The sequence below is a fragment of the Lithobates pipiens genome, unplaced genomic scaffold (genome assembly GCF_037356315.1).
Source record: "Lithobates pipiens isolate NorthernLeopardFrog02 unplaced genomic scaffold, aLitPip1_a1.2 Scaffold_8, whole genome shotgun sequence".
Lineage (NCBI taxonomy): Eukaryota > Metazoa > Chordata > Amphibia > Anura > Ranidae > Lithobates > Lithobates pipiens.
Window position 1 is genome coordinate 554,694,773 of NW_027507903.1, and position 22,786 is coordinate 554,717,558.

Consider the following 22,786-nt stretch of genomic DNA (forward strand, 5'->3'; position numbering starts at 1 on the left):
CCATTTTCCATTTGGTTACGTTTATATTTGTTTCTCATCCATTTACATCTGGTTTCCTTTTTTTTTTTATAAACGAAACAAAAATGCAGACTTATTCCATTTAGTAAAATGACCTCAATGAAAGTGGACGCAAAACTAATTAAACTGCGACTTCCGTTTAAATCCGTTTTCTCATAGGAATGCATTGCTGTCTGTTTTTCATACATCAACAGACAAGTAAAAAACAGACAAACAAACAAAAAAGTGTGAAGGGGGCCTTAGGCCTGGTTCCCACCTATGCAGGTTTGCAGCCCATGTTTACGTGAAACACAAATGGATGGGCTGCCATGCCTGCGTTTCCCACAGAAAAAAAGGTGCATGCACCGTTTTAAAAACACAGTCGCAGGTTAGCACCATGCAATTGCCTTGAGTTTTTCCACGCTGCATTTTTAGATGCTTGGGGGTGCCATTCAGATTCTAATAATTCTCCTCCTTGTGTCCTGTTATGGGATGACTATGTAAATTTATTCAAATGAACTGGTGTTAGTGAAAACCAAGTATCACAGTACTCAATTGTGTTGTTAAAACTTCACTAATATGGCTACAATCACTTTACCCAGCTGGACTGAATTATAGTTTATGATATTTTAAATCTTATCAATAATAGCAAAATACAGCAAAGTGGAACTTTCTTATTGTAATACAAGTATTCATGGTTTCTGATTTCTCATTACCTTAGTTGTGAATATGAATTGGTCGATACCTTCAGAAGAGGCATTCTTGAGGGCTAAAACATTCTCTATTTTCACCACAGGTGACATATTGCACTTCTGAAGGTCTATAGTGCCCCTGTGCAGAAGAACTGAAGGAGGAAGGGATTTGCGAGCAGCTGCCGTCTTCCAGGGGGTTTTGGGAGGAGGTGGAGGCTGAGGTGGCGGTGCCTCTTCCTCCGGCGGTGGCTCAACCGGTGCCGGTGCTGGTGCCGGTGCTGGTGCCGGTGCCTGTTTTCTCTGGCTCTGCCTACGGGTTTCAGGTACAGAGTCTCTAGAGTCTCTTGACGAAGAAATAGATTGAGGTGCTGGAGGAGATTTGGTAACGTCTGATGAACGGGCAGATTCTGCCTCACTACTTGATGTGGACCTCCGGCACTTTTTACTAGGTGCTGGCTTTTTGGGTTCAGGAGAGCTCTCTGGGTCTATGTAGATGAAAGTGTACTGCTCTATTCTCTCCTCCCGAGTCATCCGCAGGGCTTTCTCAGCATGGGCAATACCGATATCCCACTGGATGCGTTCTTTCTGCGGTCGGGGCTTCCTCATCTACACAAGATCACAGAAAAGTTAGAAAACACAAAGTCACAATTAATCCCACACCTAAAAAAAAAAAAAAATATGTACTATGTACTACCTATGCTATTGAAAGATCATGCTACCTATGCTAATCTCCTACAGTCTCTTTGCAACCTTTTCCTGTGTAAATTCAGGAAACCCAGCGACTGTTTCATTACATTTTTCAGGGTGGGTTTCCTAATGGTGACAACACTGGATCATGCCTGTGCAATGTATGTCAACACGGCTGTCTCCTTTGGGAGTGACAAGCTAACAAGGCGCAGGCATGGGAAGTGCTTGCACAGGGTCTTCATGACAGGATCAAAGGCACTATTTTAATAAAAGCTGCAAATATTGAAAAGACTTTTGAAATTACATTATAATTTTAAAGCTTGTATGAGATTCTAGTGATCAAATTTATATATACCGTACTTATACACAAACCAGGTTCTGAACTGCTGAGCTGAAACGCAGAACAGATGACAGTTATAAACAGCTGAAGCAGCCTAAAGTCTCATGCACACAGGACATATGATTTTACATATGTTCTGGTTGGTAGCCTGATCCTGCATAAAATCTTGTCTGTTTACATCTTGACCCTAAATAAGTCATCCATGTGGTGGTGGAGCAACATGACCTTCAGTCATTTATAGATTTATAAATGATTGCCTAGGTCATTCTGCTGCCACCGCATGAATGACTTCTTCTGGGCTGATATGAACACATCAATAGCGTCTAACTACTTGTTGTCAATGTTTACATCTCAGCCCTGAGCAGTGGAGGCAGCTTTTGAACAGGATGAAGGTAAATTCTACCACAAATGCATACAAAATTAAATATATTCCATATGCCTGCCCTCACATGCAGATCTTTCCATTTAGGTTTATGCAGCTTTTACTGCGGATCAATATGTGTGCATGAGCCCATAAAATACAATACTACTCCATTCAGAACAACATAAATGAAATCAAATGGGACATTTTACATCTTTTTATTAACCTTTTTCAGTTTAAGAAAAGTCCCTACAATGCTTGTTTGTGTTGTATTCAATTTTAGTGTCAGAAGCAAAGAAATTTCCAATTTGCTTACAGTGGAAATTCATCTCTGTAAAGGGACAGAGCTGAGAGGATGTAGCAGGGGAACTTCCCAGGACCACATCAAAGAATGGAAACACTAAACAAAATACAAACTCTCGGGTTCCAGTCGTTATTGTGTTTATTAAAAGTCAGCAGCTACAAGTTTAAAAGTTTAGCTGCTGGCTTTTAATAAACACACACTCACCTGTGCTAGGATCCTGCGATGCGGCCGCCCAAATCCTTGTTTCTCTCTCTGGAGCTGGCATCACAAGTGTGTGCACCCGGCTGTGACAGCTTGTGGCCTCAAAGCTGGGTGCTCACTGCACATCCTTAGTGGCCGGGCAATCTTCTGGGACCCGTGACTTGTCCCAGAAGATTGCAGGGAGGGAGGGGAAGAGAAGAACTTCCACTCGGGTCGCCTAGGTGGCCCAAGCAGAAGTGGGAGCTGGATACCTGTCAAAATTAGGTACCCGCTCCTCCCCAACCCCCCAAAAAATTCTCTGTTCAAATGTTTTATTGAAATATGCAAATTACAGTTGAAATTCAATTTCAGTATCAATTGCAAAAAAGAGACGGGTCAGTCTACAAGCAACATAATGTGTAAAACAACTAGAATAATACAACCTCCAGGCTGGCATAGCAATACTAGCTATACCTTAAGAGGCAAGCCTCAAGTAGAGAAGGTTGTTATCCATAGCAATGCAAGATAAAAGTATAAATCAACGTCAAGTAGACACCCCCCCCCCCCTCACCCAAAAAAAAAAAAACGACATGCCAAATGTGGCATGTAAGGGGGTGAGGAGTCCTTAAAGCGCTTTAACCCTTAAATCTCACATTAGATATTTTTAAAAACAGGGACCCTGTAGAATAAAATGATGGTTGTTGCGATTTATGTTGTACAATATTTGTGTGTTTACCAAACCTATATTTTCTGTAAAAAAAATATATATTCAAATTATTTTGAGAGTGGGAGATTCTCCTTTGGGAAGGTAAAACTTATAAAAGTCCAGTAAAGAAATGCAAACACACAAATTGTATTTTAGCCGCATGTGTTGCTTTTTTAAGTAAGTTCACGATTTTGCATTGGGCTGCATTCATAGCCATCTTGGGCCACAGGTTGGACACCCCTGCTCTACCCAATGCTCTTCTACAAGCTGGAACCCTTGGTCAAGGCCTAAAGCTTGTGTTCAAAATGTTTCATTTTTATAACGTGCATTCAATTTTCTAATCATTAGTGGGGAAAAAATCAGTGTTTGCTAGTGATGAGGAAATTTGATGGAGTAGGATGGAAAATCTATATCGAACTAATAAAATTCTAACAGTGAATGTGGTTTCATGTGGGAAATTACACTCATTCCAAAATCAAATGTAAAGTGGTCTGAAAGCCCTCTTGGTGATTTTTACCTACAGGTACAAGTCTATAATAAGGCTTAATGAATATCTCTGAAAGCTACACGTTTTAGGAGATACTCCCCCTGCATTGCAGCCACTGACGTGAGCAGTGCATGCACTCTGAAGGTCCAGCAGATCGTGCCGGAACTTGTCAGAATGGAGGACACATGCGCGCAGGAGTAGCATCATTGCGGTTTCGCCCACACACAGTGCTGGAGCCCGCAAAACAGTAAGAAATGCAGAGGGAACATGTCAGCCCCCCCTCAGCGGTGACCAGGCCAGCTGCAGGAGCTTCGTTCTAAGGTAGGTAATTCATAATGTGCTATTGTTATACATTATGCTATTGTCTTGCAGGTTTATTTTTATTTATTTTTTCAGCAGTTTACTACCGATTTAATGCATTCCCTGCATCAAGGTAAAAGGCAACAGTGTATCCCCCTCACCCCCCTCCCTATACTTACCTGAGTCCTCATTTAATCCAGCAATGTGCCCATCTGTAGCTTCTCTCTCCTCTCTCCCCACTCTCACAAGGTTTTCTGAGTCAATCAATCAAATCCTGTGAGCGGGATGGGGTGGGGCTGAGTCCCACTGTCTGTGTCTATGGCAAGACACATGTGTGGCTTCCTATGTGGGTGCTCGGAGAAGAGGAGGAGCCAGGTACGCCAGCACAGGACCTGAGAAGAGGTTCGGGCTGCTTTGTGCAATTCTTCTATTATATTAACATGTTTGTTATTTAAAAAAAAAGACTTTAAAATCAAATTAAATAAGTACTTCAGAAGAATTTTTGTACAAATGTTAATTGAAAAGTCTAGTAGTGCATAGCCAGCTTAGCAGTCACACAAATAAATTGAGCATGTAGTGTAGATAAGGAGATTACAGCTTTGCAGAGTCCTGTTTTAAATGTTAAATCTGAAACAAAGTTTAAAAAAAAAAACCTTAACTGAGATCAATAAAGAAAATTATAGAAAAACATTCAGCAGACTATTGTATCCTTTTATGGATGTTATCTGTCCAGACAAACTACCACAAAATCTGTACATTGATTTTCATTTACAAACCACAATTACCACAATGGAATAGATTGACTAAATCAATTAGCTGTGAAATAAAAATCTAAAATGAAATTAAAATGACCTGTAGAGAAAAATGTTTCAATAATTCTGCTTCCAAGTAGCCTGAAATTTATGACTTCTTTACTTCATTGCAATGAAAGGAAAGCAACTGACTTCATCCCATCTGAGTACAGCAGAATGCATGAAAAAATGACCCAACAAACGAGAGGTTCACCATCAAACAGAAGAGAAATGGTGGACTTTCCAGCCACTATGTAAGGCACATTACACAATGTGGCCCTCACAATAAGTCACGTATAAAATGGGAGCTCTACTCAAAAAATAAAGGTCTGTTTCATGTAGTCATAATGACCTTTACTTATCTTAAAATCTTTTCAGTCCTTGGTTCTGTCAGTGTCCTCCACGCTAAACATCTGCTTTAAAGGGCAAGGAGACTCTGAAATGATTGCCACTCTATAAACATCAATGTGACCACACGTCCCTGGTGTTACAATATTTGGCCTGCCCAAGGCTGCCTCTGTGTTTTACACCATTAAGCACTGTCAGCATCTTTTAAATCATGCCCTTGTACCGGGCCATAAAGAAAAACAGCTGTCTATCCTTTAACGTTCTGAGAAAAATGCCTTTATTCTTTAAAGTGGTTGTAAAGGCGAACCTCTGCAACATCTGACCAGTCAGACACAATCTGTCCTCCAGATCCTGCTCTGACTATTCCCTCAAGATAAGGGTCATCGAGGTAGCGCGCAATCAGGGGATGACTGGGCAATCAGCGACATAAAGTCCTGCATGACTGCAGTAAGCACTTCCTTCAAGAGTGGAAGCAGGCCCAGCAACTCCCGAAGGAACCAGAGAGGACAGGGGAGAAAGTCCAACACTAATTAGCAACAATACTGCACTCTATGGGCATCTGCATTATCAAGGAATGTTCTACAAGTAGACTTCAACCTGTTAGTGGACAGTATGTAAGGGACACTCAGTACAGCCAAACTGTCCACACCCTCCCAGTCTAGAATCAGACATGTTGCAGCTTTGAGACCCCACAAAATATAAACAGCTGATGGCTGACAGACAGCACTCAACACCAGAGGAGACCTAATATCACAGAAAGTGAACAGTAAAAGCAAATCTGTGAGCAGCAGGGAGATGCTTCCTCAACGTTGTCTGGTGGGAATGAGGCTGTGTAATGTGCATGCTTGACACTCCGTCTAGTGGAAATCTATCAGCACTCAGTCACACAGCATGAAACCATCAACAGCAAACCAACAGAAAAGGGGAATTGGATATAGGTGTTCAGAGACTAAAAAAAAAAGTCAGCTCTTCATGCCTGTCCAAAATGATCCAATCACAAAAGTTAACCACTCTGGACCTGAAAACACTCTGCAGCTAACTTAGCCAGAACCAGTCTGAAAAGTGCTCAAGCGGTGCCCAGTGCCTTGGGGGTGACAATCCAGCAGGGTCCAGTCACAAAAAGAACAAAGATTGAGACTGATGAAAACTGTGTCTAGTAGCTGCAAAAAAGCAAAAAGACCCCCTGCAGTTACATGGAGATGAATCTTTATTAAAAAGAAGAAAGTTATTAGAAAAAAGTAGGCTAGGTCTTGAATGAGCAGAGCTTAGAAAAGGCATCCATCCCCATAAGACACCAAACGTAATATCTCTGTTTTCCAGTGACCAATCCTTCTGTAGGCAACGAGGAAAGCTAACCTCTTTGAAACCTATATAATTTACATTGAGAAAAATTGTAACTAACATGCTACTTGGACAAAAGACTGTGGACAGCTGATCATTTTGCCTACATTTTAAGGGCAAAAGTTTGGGGACACCCTTCCAAATTATTGCAGTATTTCCAGTGAAAGATATTGTTAGTTTTTCAGCATACAACTTTCTATTCCAGCATGACTTTGCCCCTGTGTACAAAGCCAGCTCCATAAAAGCATGGTTTGGAAAGTTTGCTGCAGTGGAAATCAAGTTGCCTAAATTCAACCCTAGTGAGTCAGGTCTTCTCATCCACTATAAGTACCTGATCTTAAATATACTGAATGAGTACATATTTACACAGAAACACTCCTAAATTCTGTGTAAAGCTTTGAGACTGGAAGCTGTCATGGCTCCTGGGGGGGGGACAATTCGATATTAATGCCATTTTTGGGGGAATGTGATATCCAAGAAGCTCATATGGGTGTGATGATCAGATGTCCACAAACCTTTGGCCATATAGTGTAGTTTCAATGCTCAGTAAAAATTCACAATATTTTCCACTTTAGTTATGTCTTAGCCAAAGCGCACCTTGAGCCTGTCTGATTGGTTAAGTACTTTAGCAGCATCTTCAGCCAGCAGTTGCTCATACTGCTTCCGACCTCGGTATTCCCGCATGCGCTTCTCATGTATCCAGGCTCTCTCTGGCTCATTGCTGAAAAACTGCACATGGTATTCACGAGCACCTGTTTTTGGAGAATGTAAGTGAGATATTAAGGTTACTCCAGGGTTACTTTAGGTTACTTTCAGTTTCCACATTATAAGTTACCTACTATAACTTAACATTAATATGAATGTATGATTTTTGCATATACCATATTAGCCATTAAATAATTGTACGTTAATATTGCACAGGGATAAACAAGTTAATGTAGAATTAGGGAGCCATTCACTCCACTTTAAAAGCCAAGAGACACCTTAATCCAAACATAGACTGAAAAAAGTAATGCCTCCGTCAAAACAACTATGCCCCAGTAAGATACAGTAATAGCTTAAAAGGAAAAAGCCTTAATAATATGCACCCATTCATTTTTAATATTCAAAGCAAACTCCCCCATCCATCCATTTCTCTATGCTTCATTTTGCTAAGAAATCACTTTTTAAAACCATCCCCCTAGCATTTCTGGTCATGGCCATCTTGAGTAAGAGCAAATGATTCATGTAGCATTTATTTCCACCTGCCCTTAGCTCAAGCATGCATGCAGGGGAATGTGCTCTTGAGAAACCCCCCCCCCCTCCTGAAGACTCCTTGGATGTACAGTATGACATCATTTGCCTAGGCAAGAAACCAGGAAGTAACCAAAGAAGTGTAAAAAATGTTTAAAACATGTAAACACAATATACTTTCCTATCTATCTACTAATGCTAGCAGCATGAGGATAAAAAATAACCAGTGATGATTGGAAGAGTGAAATTCCACTTTAAGGGTTGTCAGGACAGGAGAGGAAGTCTAACTTTACTCTAGGTCCACCCTACATAGTCAAGATATGGAAAGTCTAATATGCATTTGTCCAGCTCTGAAAAACACTACTGTGTTGTTATTACAATAGGTCAGTCTGTCTTACCTCTGGAATTGATCTTGCTGTGAACATGAAGCTGAGGGTCACAGGACACCATACAGGGCCACCAAGGGTAAGTTCCCACCTTAGACCAAACCAAGTCTCCAATATGAAACCAAACACCAGTCCGGACCTCAGGAGAAAGCGGAGAACTGGGGCTCTGTTCAGCCTGAAAAATAAAATGAGATCAGCTTCTCAGTTGGCATTATCTGTACTACTACACACAATCCTATTGAATGCTGCACAAAAATAAATGCAAACTTAAATAGTATATAAACCCAACATTTCATATTCCTGATATGTGACTTCTGTACCTTGTACTTGTATGAGAAAGTCTCCTGTTCTCTTTGTATCACTTCCTTTATGTGAAATCCCTGGTGTTCCTGCCAGTCCCCCTGCTTTCCTATCATAAACTGACCACATTAGGTAGGGGACATAATATTAGAGTTCGACCGATATATCGGCCGATATTTGCAGTTTTTTAATTAATCGGCATCGGCCGATTGTGCCGATTAAAAAGGTCGATTTAGAACTACAGCGTGACTTGCAAATGACTTCTGTAATAGAAGTCAGTGTAAGTTGCCTGAGTCTTCATAGAAGCGACTTTCCTCCTCTCTGGGCAGTCTGCCAAGAAAAGAGTAAAGAGATACAATGTTTACACTTGAATGAATGAATTCAACTCAGTGTATAGAGTTCTGTTTAACCATTTAAAGACTAAATCTTTTCTGACACTTGTTGTTTACAAGTAAAAATCCTGTATTTTCTGCCAGAAAATCACATAGACCCCCCAAAAATGATATCTATATTTTTTAGCAGAGATCCTGGGGAATAAAATAGCGGTTGTTGCAATATTTTATGTCACACGGCATTTGCGCAGAGGTCTTTCAAATGCATTTTTTTGGGAAAAAAATACACTAATGATTTAAAAAAAAAAAAAAAAAAAAAAAAAAACTAAAACAGTAAAGTTAGCCCATTTTTTTTTTTCAGCCAAAAGTTTTGACTACCTGTTTTTATTTAATATATCGTTTTTTTGTTTTTTTTTTATCTAAATCATACATACAAGTAAACTGATTGGAGGTTTGTTTTGTTTAATATATGTTTAAAGAAATTTTCTGTATCACTTATGAAGGCCGCTTTTACAGTGGAGCGGACAGGCGTTGATGGTAAAACGTTGCTAGTTTTAGCTGCGCTTTAAAATCATTTTAGCGGTGCTATTCGGCTGCTAGCGGGGCATTTATAACCTAACTAGCGGCCAAGGAAGAGGTTAAATGCGCCTGTGAAGCACTGCTGCCAAATCCCATTGCATGCGCTTCGGCAGTGGTGCCCATTAATATCAATGGGCAGGAGTGGTGGAGCAGCGGTATACACCACTCCAAACGTGCTGCTTGCAGGACTTTTTTTTAACATCCTGCCAGCGCATCGCCTCAGTGTAAAAGCACTCTGTCTTTCACACAGACTGCAGGGGAGCCGTTTTGCAGGCACTTTACAGGCGCTATTTTTAGCCCAAAAGCGCCTGAAAAACGCCCCAGTGGGAAAGGTGTCTGTTAGATTTTGAGATGAAGGGGGATAAAAAAAAAAAAAGGAAAATAAAATAAAAAAAATGGGCCCAAAAAAATCGGCATTATATATCGGGCCCGCCATGATTTCTAAATATCGGCATCGGCCAGAGAAAAACCCATATTGGTCGACCTCTACATAATATGGTCAGTTTTCTGAATGTGCTGGGAGCTAATCCAATGATCGGGCTTGTGCTAAAACGCCCCCCTGCACAGGCATTCACAGGGATGACTAGTGTGCTGCCATTTCTCCTCCCTTATCTCCTTATGCAGCTGAGAACAGAGGGAAAGTGATCACTTACAGGCATACCCCACTTTTAAGTACGCAATGGGGTTTATTTACTAAAGCTGGAAAGTGCAAAATCAGGCTCACTTCTGCATAGAAACAATGTTTTCTATGAAGGCTGTCAAAAAACAATAACAAAAATAACACCTGTAAGACAATTGCATAACGTGCTAGTATGTATCACATACTAGCACATTTTGAAATACTTACCATGGAACAAAGCCTTCCAGCTGTGCCTGATCACCGCTGAAACGGCTGACATCTTCCCCTGGTCTTTCTTTCAGGTTTGGTCAGAGTGATTGGCCGGAGCCATGATGATGTCACTCCCGTGCATGCGCACTGGAGACCTCGGTTTTGGCACGGTGCTCTGAAGGTCCCACAAGGTATGGCGGACCTTCAGATCACCTGCGCTCTTGAGGTCACCAGCTGCATCCAGGGTGACATCTCCTAAATGGTGCATGTTTAGGAGATATTCACTTTACAGGTAAGCCTGTAGCTAAAAATCACAAAGCGGGCTTTACTACCGCTTTAATGCTTTTCTTTGAACGAAGCATCAGCTGTATACTATATAGCGCTGTGTTCTGACAGCAGGATGGGGACTCGCTGTCCCGATTCTGGAACAAAACAGAGTTGAATACCTTCTGGTAAAATTCTCAGACCCCATTTAAACTACACGTTGCATTACCATACTTGCATCAGCGCAAAGATCTATCATTAACCATTACCGTAGTGTTAATGGATAACTAAAGGCAAAATTTTATTTTCAGTTTTGGATACAGTGCAGAAGGAATAGAACAGCCGTTTTTATTTCAGTCTGTGCCCCTGTGAAGGAGATTCACCCTCTGTGTGTCCAGGTTGCCATTATCATTGAAAGTGAAAACAAAAGAAAATCCCAAATTTTGGGTTGTCCCCAGAAAAGTAATAGAGGGGAAATGTTGCAATGAGGACACCAATTCTGGTGACCTGAGGGACCCCAAGAAATTCCCTTAATTTGTAGGGATTTCCTCTCACTTCCTGTTTTGGCTATGGTACAGGAAGTGAAGGGAAATCTCCCCAATGGGAAATGGATGTCGACAAAAAATTGGACAGGAGTTATAACCCTCCCTTGCTCTATGCTAAAAGAAAAAAAAGTTTTGTGTATAGTCCTACTTTAAGGCATGCTGCAATCAAAGTATGAACACACTGGCAGTGAACATTAATGGAAAAACAAATCTGACCTTTTATTTTTTTAAAGGAGTGCACCCCAACACATGGCATGTGAGCTCCGGTGTCCTGCAGTCTAGTTGCATTGCACTCTACCATAATAGTGTGTTATGATGCCACTCAAAGTGAATAGTACCACACCAACTATAGTAAATTATGGGGGGAGATTTACTAAAACTGGAGCAGCCATGCATGGTAGCCAATCAGCTTCTAACTTCATCTTATTCAATTATAGCGGAGTTCCACCCATTTTTTCATGATCCTTGCAAGACAATGTCCACCCGCAGAACAGTATGTAATGGCAATCATTTCTCTTTTTGCTAAACACCTTATTTTAATCTGTGCAGACTGCGTTTCCACTCCGCCTGGACGATTTCATCATTCACCGATTCCCTAGGACTCCTGGGATATCAGCGTCATATATCCTAGAAGTCCTATGCCCTGTACACATGGTCGGACTTTCCGACGGAAAATGTGAGATCGGATTGTGTTGTCGGAAAATCCGATCGTGTGTGGGCTCCATCGGAATTTCTGACACACAAAGTTTGAGAGCTGGATCTTAAATTTTCCGACAATAAAATCTGATCGTTTAAATTCCGATCGTGTGTAGACAATTCCAACGGACAAAGTGCCATGCATGCTCAGAATAAATTACGAGACGAAAGCTATTGGCTACTGGCTACTGGCCCGTTTATAGTCCCGTCATACGTGTTCTACGTCACCTCGTTCAGAATGATCAGATTTTCCAACTTTGTGCGACCGTGAGTTGATTTGGACCCAAGTTTGGGCCAAAATCTGTCAGAAAAAATCAGACGGATTTTGTCGTTGGAAAGTCCGACCGCGTGTACAGGGCACTAGGGGGGGCTAAAAGTGAGATTTCACTGTATTTTGAGACAGGAAGTTATGTGTTAATTGACAGGTTGTCATAACAATGGGATGGGGAATTCTGCCAATGGCACCATTGTTATAGCAACCAACCTGCTGCACCACACAGTGGGGTTGATTTACTAAAGGCAAATCCACTTTGTACTACAAGTGCACTTTGAAATGCAGTCGCTGTAGATTTGAGGGCAAGATCTGAAATGAGGGGAAGCTCTGCTGATTTTATCATCTAATCATATACAAGCTAAAATGCTGTTTTTTTATTTTCCTTGCATGTCCTCCTCAGATCTACAGCGACTGCACTTCCAAGTGCACTTGCAGTGTAAAGTGGATTTTCCTTTAGTAAATAACCCCCAGTGTCTTTACTGCACAGGCATGAGCCAGCTGCTCGGAATCCCAGAAGAAAATAAGAACGGGCTTCAAATACCCAAGTCATGAATGGTAACTGCCTGCCTTCTGGGACCCTGTGGATAATGACAAATTGATAAGTATGAAGAAGGATTACACTTACATCAGTAGCTTAATTATATTGTACAACTAATGAGAGTCACAGGGGTGCTTTTTGAAAAAAAATTCCAAGGAGGTTGGAGCTCTGCTTTAAGCTTTGACGATAAAACCTGGAAGCCGATTGGTTCCTGTGCACAGCTGCACCAGATTTTGCACGCTTTTAGTAAATAGCCCCCTATGCATTGAAATGCATAAATGTGAATGTTCCCCAAGACAAAGGGTGATATTATGCTTTTAGAAAGCTATGTGACAGTGATCAGCTGGGTATAAATAATTCAATCGGTGTTTGGTAATATTTTCCAAATTTTGTTTCTTTGCATTATTTGTAATTCTATATGTTACGTGGGGGCAGCCATATTTACTCAGACACAATAGCGTTAATGTTGTGGAAAAAGTAGGTGACTGAATAGCTGCTTGTAAACCTGTAAAGTTGAAATTCAGAACGAGAGGATCTAAAGCCTAGTACACAGGGGCCGAATGCCCATTTATACTGAACCAGCCAACATTGGGCCGTGTGTATTGCAGCCAGTCCGATAGAATCTTCTGTTGGATGTGCATGCTGGAAAACCAGCAGCCAACCAGCTCCCGCACAGCACTCCGAGCCAATGGCTGAGAGCACTGACCGGAGCGTTCTGGCAGGGGGGGGGGGGGGGTTGGTGTCCTCCTGTCAGAACACAACAGCTCAGCAGGGGAGATCACTGTACTAGCACTGGGTTGTTAGTACAGTGGCTCCAATCTGAGCTGTCAGTTTTTTTTTCGTCCAACCAGAAAGAAACTGATAGTGTGTACTGGGTTTAAAGTGGGAGTAAACTCCCATTTCTTTTACCTATAGGTAAGCCTGTAATAAGGCTTATCTATAGGTACCGAGAATATCTCCTAAACGTGCACTGTTTAGGAGATATTTACTGAACATGCAGCATAATGCTCTCTGAAGGAACAGACACCGGACTGTTTCTTCAGAGTCCTGTGCCATAAATGGCAGCTCCAACGTGCATGCGCAGGAGTGATGTCATCGCAGCTCAGGCCATTCACACAGCCAGAGTCCGTGGACTCAGAAGGAAGACGGGGTGAAGATGGAAGTGCCTGATTGGGACTGGAAGGCTTTGTTTTCAGGTAAGTGATTGTAAAGGTTCGCTTGTTTTTTTTTTTCTTTTTTAAATAAACATGTCATACTTACCTGCTCTGTAAAAGGGTTTTGCACAGAGCGGCCCAAATCCTCCTGTTCTTAGGTCCCCCTGCGGCGCGTGTCCCCATGGAGAGCCGCTTTCCATGGGGGCACCCATGCAGGCACGCTCCTGAGTCCTGCTGTTGAGTCCGTTGACACAGACAACAGCAGGGGCCAATGGCTCCTGGTGCTATCAAGATATCCAAGATATCAAGATATCCAATTCAGTGGCTGAAGCTGCTGGGCCGTTTGAACGATCGGGTTCAGGTAACAAAAAAGGGGGGCACTCGGAGGCAGCTACAGCACAGAAGGGTTTTCACCTTAATGAATAGAATGCATTAGGCAAAAAAACCTGAGACTTTACAACTTCTTTTAGCATAATGTGCTAGTATGCGATGCAGGTTAGGAAAAAAAAAAAACACCCAGCGGTTTAGTCTAAACTCTGGTAAATCCAATTAGAAACGGGGGCCACAGAGACCACTTAGCCTTTCTGTGACCAGACAGTGACCACAAAGAGGAAATCCGTCAAGGGAAAAGCTATTAATGATTGAAAGAGATGTCTTTATTTAATTTAAAAAAAAAAAAGATCAAATATCTAGAATGTGAAAGTCAGATAAAATTAACTTTACAGTAAACACTGCAGCAATTACAAGATATTTGCTGGCAGAAAATAAATTTTAAAGAGTAGCAACCCTGCAGCATTTCCTAAATGAAGAATATGTAAAATAAATAAATAAATAAAAGTAGCAACCCAGAAAAAAAGTTTTATTTTGTTTTGAATAAAGTAGGGTAAGAGCCCATCAGCTTTTTTGTTGCTGTCAGTGATGACCATTGTTACCAGGTAAGAAGGTAAGGGGAACTACCAGAGCAGAGATAACGGGGACGTTTTCAAATGGCAACACCTCTTCCAGGGAGATTTCCCCTCTCTTTGGGGAGATTTTAAAATCACTTCCTGTGGTGTCTGTGTGAGTGGATGTAAAGATAAATCTCTTGCAAACAGCAATAAAAACCTGACAAGCTCTACCTTAAAAAAAAAAAAAAGGCTTCTTTACACTTGCAGCTGGGGGGTGGGGTGGTAAAACCCAGAGATTGAGCCACAGTTTTACCATTTAGCTTAGAAGACAGCAGCAGAGGGTGTACCCCTGTTGAATGGGAAAGTGGGAAAGTACTGCAACTGCCCCATAATCTCACACAATGCAGTTATGGCGCAGTGGTCTGGAATTATGGATGGTTTAAGCGGGCGATAAGGAGGCGATAGAACCCCTTCTTATTGACAAATGCTCTCTGAAAAGGCATCTGGACATGGCTTGCTCATTAACCTCCCTGGCGGTATGATTATTTCAGATTTTAGGTGCTGAAAACGGTACAATTATTTTGCATGAAAAGTTGGCGTTTTTATATTGTAGGCCTGTAATTCTTAGGAATAATTCACTTAAATCTGTCCAAACCAGAGTCTAGTAAACATCCCGGGTATGATAAAGTTTGAAAAATTTAATCATAAATTATAATATAATAAATAACTATAAATAATTATACCAAATAATAATATAATAATAATAATAATTATTCAATAATGTAATCAAATCAAAAACACTGAAATTTGCTCAGTTGCAGAATTGTCACTGTCATTACTTTTCAGTATTTGATGACGGATCTCCCCACAAATCGATATCGCTCAATTCTGCGAGTGATTCCAATTTATTATCGCTGTTTTCTAGCTGGTCTAAAATCATTTTTGATGTAAAGGGACAGTTTTGGTTGCTATGGACAATCTACAGTTTCCAGGCAGAAAGAACAGTTTTTATAATATAAAACTGCATGCAGGACACTGGGCAGAACACTAGGGACAAAGGGGATGTGAAATTAATACATACAGCAATGTAATCTGTAAGATTACTGTATGTAATGTGTGTGTTTAACTTTTTGAATTTGCGTTGCAGCGCTCGCAGCCCAGCAATGTGATAGATCAAGCGAGACACGGCTCGCTCGTACATCGGGGGGACATTGCTGGATCCAGGGGACAAGGTAAGTAATCTCCTCCTGCATTCAGCGTTGCGGTCTCGAGTCTGGCTCAGGGTTACCGCTTTTGGTACAAAATCTCCACCCCAAGCCAGACTTGGGAATACCGCAAGGGGGGTTAAAGAGCAAACCAAGTGTAAACAAGCCCTAGAAGAAAAAAATCAGGCAGAAGTTCTACATTAAGGGCCTATTTAACACTTCCGAGGTGTTCTGATTTTCATAGCATGCTTCTACTAAAAGTGATCTGCAAGACACCGATAAACATCGGCTGTGGTGCCAAATGTTTGCTTTTGTAAACTGCCCATGGCATCTTCATAAAGAGGTAACGTGCATTGCTTTAGCTAGAAACCAGTAAACCAGTGGGCAAAGACCACCTTTCTCCCCATTGGTCTAAAGCTGGCCATACATGGATAGAAAATCATCAAAAAAGCATTAGATAAGCCCGATCGTTCGACTTTAGAAACGTTAGTGGGTGCATATCAATTCTAAAGCCCCACACACACTATCGGATTTTCTGCTGATTTTTGTCTTCAGATTTACCAAAAAATGTAGTGCAAGGGCCTGCCTGATTGCATACACATTGAAACTCTAAGCCCTTGTACACACGGTCGGAGAATTCGTCGGAATGTGTCCTATCGGACCGTGCCGTCGGATAATCCAACTGTGTGTGGTATGCATCGGACTGATTCCGTCGGACCCAATTTTCCAACATGTTGGAAATATTTCCCGACCAACTGGTTCGATCGGACATACTCCGATCATGTGTAGAGAATTTTGATCGGACCAAGTGCCACGCATGCTCAGATCAAATTCCTACATCAAAGCTATTGGCTACTAGCCTGAATGTAGTCCCATCATAACGAAATTACGTCATCAGGTTCTGAAAGATCGGATTTTTCGACAACTTAGTCCGACCGTGTGTATGCAACAGTTTCGGACAAGATCCGACGGACAAAATTCGACGGGCAAAATCCGACGGATTTGGTTGAGGAAATCTCCGACCGTGTGTACAGGGGCTTAAGGGTTGACCTCATATTATATGGTTTTGGTAAATCTGAAGGAAAAAATCTGCAGAAAATCTGATAGTCTGTATGGGGCTTTAAAATGCAACGTTTTATGCCAAAAGAAAGATCCGTCATGTCGGAAATTTGTTGGGTAATCAAACAATTTTTGAAACATTAATAGGGAAATTGATTGTAAATAGTTTGAAAAAAAAAAACATACAGCGCATGTGCATTGATCATTGATCAACAAAAAATGTACCATTTACATCATTAACGATCAATAATATGTCAAGTGTGAAAAATGATTGATACAATGATGTTAACACACAATCGTTTGACAGATCTTTATCAAAAACTGAAGTTTTTTCGAACAATTTTCTGTCCATGTATGTGGCCAGCTTAAAGGGTTTGTTAAAATGCAGTGCCCATTTTCACTTGTAGATGCAAGTGCGTGCATGGCCTCATTAAATGTAACTCAAGCGGCTCAGGGCCCATTGGCATTAGTATGCAGTGCTGGAAATCCGCGTCCCAATGCAGCTTCCCGCAACACATTCCAATTGCACTGCCCTGACAATCTGTTAATGACACCCCAAACGCAGTGGGTTAGCCCACACCAGATTGCATGGTACAAAAGTACCAAGTAATGCAGTTGCCGTGCAATTCGAAAGTAGCGCATGCACTACTTCTGGTGCATGCGGTGTGGTACGATTTCAGCTCATTCAAAATAAATGGGGCTGAAATCGTACTGCACAGAACTGCATGTGAACCACACAGTGTTCCTGCACAGTGCTCACATGCAGTTCCTAGTGTGAATGGGCCCTTACACATAAATATTCTATCAGATGCAGAGAAATGTTTGCCCATACAGGCAAAACAACTAGTTCTCTTAACTGTTCCCATCATCATCTGCAAAGTTTATCTTTCCTCCATTCCCCTGACTACTTCATGCCAGCAATGAAAAGAGTTACTGTAGCTCTGCATACACGCACATTTGTTTGTTGTCACCTGTGTGACAGCGCTGGGTGTTTGAAGAGCCAACCACCAGTATGGTCATATGGGTGAAAGGGGAGTATGTCACAAGCTTCCCTATACCCAGAGGCAGCGGGTGTTTATCTACGCTACTGGCAGCTAAACAAAGCATTGAGGAAGCAAAGTGAAAATTGAGCATGTGCAGCTGTGAAGGGCAGCAGTTAATTGAACCAGTTGACTTGCACCGCATGAGCAAAGCAGAAAATCGCTTAAGCCTGGGTTCACATCAATAAAAAGTTATTTTATATAAAAAATAAAAAAACCTAGGTTCACACTATAGCGATGCAGGAACCAGTGAGATCGCATCTCTCCCGCAGGCAGTCCACACTGCCCTTTGCGAACCACTACAAGGTTAATGACATCCCAGAACTGTGGATTCGGACAGGAATCAGATTGTTTGGGCATGGACATCCATGCAATCCAATTCCAGTGCGGGGAGAAAAAAAATGACCTGCACCTTTGTTGTGCGAATCCAATGCAAGTTCAACTGTATGGCTGAACTCACATTGCACAGACATCGCATGTGATTGGCTCAGCAGTGCGGGTGCGAATCACAATGCGATGTCTGTGTTCCCATATGTGTGAACCCAGGCTCAAAGAGTATCTCCCCTTTTGCAGCTAAATTGGGATAAGACCTACTTTATATACTTGTTATACGATGCCTTGAAAAAGTATTCATACCCCTTGACATTTTCCACATTTTGTCATGTTACAACCAAAAACATAAATGTATTTTATTGGGATTTTATGTGATAGACCAACACAAAGTGGCATATAATTGTGAAGTGGAAGGAAAATGATAAATGGTTTGCAATTTTTTTTTACAAATAAATATCTGAAAATTGTGGCGTGCATTTGTATTCAGCCCCCTTTACTATGTACATCTAACTAAAATCTAGTAGAACCAATTACCTTCAGAAGTCACCTAATTAGTAAATAGAGTCCACCTGTGTGTAATTTAATCTCAGTATAAATACAGCTCCGCGTGAAAGGGATCTTATAGAAGAGTGGCAAGAAGAAAGCCGTTGTTGAAAGAAAGCCATAAGAAGTCCAGTTTGGAGAAGCCATGTGGGGGACACATCAAATATGTTGAAGAAGGTTCTCAGATGAGACCAAAATTTAACTTTTTGGCCTAAAAGCAAAATGTTATGTGTGGTGGAAAACGAACTCTGCGCAAGGCAATGAACACACCCTCCCCACTGTGAAACATGGTGGTGGCAGCATCATGTCGTGGGGATGCTTTTATTCAGCAGGGACAGGAAAGCTGGTCAGAGTTGATGAGAAGATGGATGGAGCCAAATACAGGGTCTGCAAAACACTTGAAAATTGCTGTTCACAGACGTTCTTTGTCCATCTGACAGAACGTGAGATATTTTGCAAAGAAGAATGGGCAAAAATGTCACTCTCTAGATGTGCAAATCTGGTAGAGACATCTCCAAAGAGACTTGCAATTGTTCTACAAAGGGGCTGAATGCAAATGCACACCACATTTTTCACATATTTATTTGTAAAAAAAAAAAAAGAAAACCATTTATAATTTTCCTTCCACTAAAATACATTTATGTTTTTGGTTATAACATGACAAAATGTTGAAAATTCCAAGGGGTATGAATACTTTTGCAAGGCACTGTATATATCATTCAGATAGCATACCATTTTGGCTGCACATTTCTTGTGAGTCACAGGAGTACATTTACTAACACTAACCCAGAGTCCGCTGACGGGCAGAGCTGCGCCAGGCTCAGAAAGAACTTCAACAGTATTGACAACTGGCTCTGCCAGCCATGCCCGCCCCTCCCCAGCCTGGCGCTCCAATGAGTGCCGGAGTGATCTTTAGTGTTTGAAGACGCAATGGGGGAAATTTACTAAAACTGGAGTATGCACATTCTGGGGCAGATCAGCCTAAAAACCAATCAGCTTCCAAGCTTTATTTTTTGTCAAAGCTTACCCACCTCAGCTCCGAAAGGTTTTACCCTCTTCATGACCAGGGCATATTTTTTTTTATATTCAGCACTGTGCTACTTTTACTGGCAATTGTGCTGTCATGCAATGCGTGTACCCAAATTACATTTTTATCATATTTGTGGTATTTGATCACCACTGGGTTTATTTTTTGTGTGATATAAACTAAAAAAAGTCAAAAATAAAAAATGTATTATTTCTACTTTCTGGTATGAAGCATATCCTATACAATCAAATGTCATTATTAATTTAGGCCAAAATGTTTTGTCTTTGGTAAAAAAAAAAAAAAAAAAAAAGTCCCAATAACTGTATATTGATTGGCTTGTGTGAAAGTTATTGCATCTACAAACTATGAGATATATCTAAAAATGTATCAATTCTGATGTACTGATGGCCTATCTCAGGTCTTGTGGCCCTAAAATGCCAGGCCAGTACAATTACCCCCCAAATTAACTCTTTTTGCAAAGTAGATAGTCTGAGGCATTTAGTATTAGACCCCTTTCACACTGCGGCATTTTTCAGGTGCTAAAGAGCTAAAAAAATAGCACCTCCCCTGCAGCCCCAGTGTGAAAGCCCAAGTGCTTTCACACTGGAGCGGTGCACTTGCAGGACGTTAGAAAAAGTCCTGCAAGCAGCATCTCTGGAGCAATTTAGGAGCAGTGTATACACCGCTCCTCAACCAGCCCTGCCCATTGAAATGAATGGCGAGCGCTGCCGAAGTGCCTGCAAAGCGATTCGGCAGTGTCGCTTTTAACCCTTTCTTCGGGCCGCTAGCGGGAGTTAAAAGCACCCTGCTAGTGGCCGAAAAGCGCCGGTAAAACTAGTGACGCCAGTGTGAAAGGGGTCCTAGAGTCATGTTGAGTTTTTTAAATTGTATTTTTTTTTGTCACAATTTTTTTGAAAATGAAGAAATTGAATAAAAAAATCTATTTTCATAATTAATTTTTTACATACTGTCACCAGTGCAGTACAGCGTCATCATATGACTGGTGACAGTATGTTTAAAAATGAATTATTTTTTATTAAATTTTTAGGCCTCATGCACACTGGACGTTTTTTGACATTTTTACAGCAGCTGTTTTTGGCTGTAGACATTTTTTTCTACAGTCATTAAACTCCCCATCATGTTATCCTATGTGTCCATGCACACAAAGGCTGTTATCAGCAGTTTTGGGCAGTGATGTTTTTGAGCAGTAAAAAAAAAAAAAAAAAAAAAAACGAGTGGGTTCTAAGAGACGTTTTTCAGCTGTAAAAACGCTCTAACGCTGAAAACATCGTTCACCAGCGGTTTTTAACATTTTTGATCCATTGAAAAAAAAATTGTTCTCTTAAAAAAAAAAGCTGAAATGCGAACGAGGAAAAAAATAATAAAAAAAGCTATTGCAAAAGCGTTGAAAAAAGTCAACTCACTGCAAAGCTATTATTGGCGTTATTTTAACGTCCAGTGTGCATGAGGCCTTAAAGTCGTAGTAAAGTCTTTTTTTTTTATACTTGTACCTACAGGTAAGCCTTTAATAAGGTAGGTACTCTAGGTACAGTGAATATCTCCTAAACTTGTGCTGTTTAGGAATCATTCACACTGCATGCAGCCGGTGACATCACCGGCACATGTGCTCTGAAGGAACGGCATGCTCGTGCTGTCCCTTCAGAGGTCTGTGTCGCAACTGTGACTCCCAATGCGCATGCACAGCAGTGACATCATCACGGCTCAGCCAATCAGATGGTTGGAGCACTCAAACCCAAAAGGAAGACCAGATGAAGATGGAAGCCCTGTCAGCAGTGACAGCGTGTCACTGGAGGCCTTAGTCGTAAGGTAAGCATTTCATAATGTGCTAGTATGCGATGCATATTACCACATTATGCCATTGTCTTGCAGAGGATTTTTTTTTCCTCAAAGGCCGCGGTTTATTACTGCTTTAAAAAAAAATCTCTTTTTACATACTTTCATCAGAGTAGTTCGGTGTCACCATGGGGGTGATCTTTTTTATTTTATTTTTTTTATAGTTTGTGGTTAAATTTATGATCATTGTAACAGCGATGTTTGCAACTGTCATGAATGGGTTACATTCGGACAGCTGTGATCACTAGTAATCTGTGGCTGGCTATAGATAATCACATGGTAAAGAGTGCTGTGACTGGCCCAGGTACCATATTATGGCTGTGCGCCAATCACAGCATAGGAAACACAGCTGTTATTAAATTTATTCTTAACAGCTTTGTTGACATTGTGATCACATGATTACCAGGTAACGAGTACCGGGATTTGCAAGCCGCTTGACACACCCCTAACAGGCTGGATCACACACATGTACAGCCTGTGCCGACCGCCCCTTTTACTGCAAGCGGGCGGCACAGGCTGTACATGTGTGTGATCCAGCCTCCTACGATTAATTAAACAAGCTGAAGTTAGAAGCTGACTGACTACCATGCATAGCTGCCCCAGATTTTGCATTCTCCAGTTTTAGTAAATCAATCCCATTCAGTCCAACTTTATGAAAATCCACTAGTGATATCAGAAATTATTTTAGTATAAGTATTTCTAACATGTCGGCAATGAAGGGGAGATTTACCGCTCAGCACCACAAACTAACATGGATCACCTAGATCTACATATAGATTGTGGACACTAGAATGTAGTATTGGCTTAAGAAGAAATGTGTCCACAAAAACAACTGACTGCTATGTCTCTGCCACTGGAGCTCTGGATTAAGATCTTGACCTGAATAAAGCATTTTTTTTTTCTTTTTACAGTAGTTTTTGCAGTTGACCATACTGTGTATTTATTTATTTTTTCATTCAGGTGGAGATTCAGCCATCCATATAAATGAAGCAGTCCCCCCCAAAAGTTAAAATTAGTGTTTGCATGCAGAAATTAACTATGGGACACATTTATAAAGCTGTTAAATGTGACTTTCACCAAAAATTCACAGGTGGTGAATAAATCTTTGGTATAAAAATAAAATAACACATGAACCTGGTAGTTTAACCTGCAGTAAATAGGTTTGATGATTTTT

General features: G+C 41.1%; 1 protein-coding gene across 4 annotated transcripts in view; it reads right to left on the reverse strand.

Moving 5' to 3' along the window:
• Positions 1-22,786, reverse strand: part of NSD3 (nuclear receptor binding SET domain protein 3) — a 203,464-nt gene that overhangs the window by 138,000 nt on the left and 42,678 nt on the right. For all 4 annotated transcript variants that reach the window (XM_077469942.1, XM_077469941.1, XM_077469940.1 and 1 more), the window contains exons 3-5: positions 8,166-8,328; positions 7,132-7,286; positions 714-1,295 (exon numbers count right to left, since the gene is read on the reverse strand). In XM_077469942.1, the coding sequence (XP_077326068.1) occupies positions 714-1,295; positions 7,132-7,286; positions 8,166-8,328 (900 nt within the window). The remainder of the gene's footprint in view (positions 1-713; positions 1,296-7,131; positions 7,287-8,165; positions 8,329-22,786) is intronic.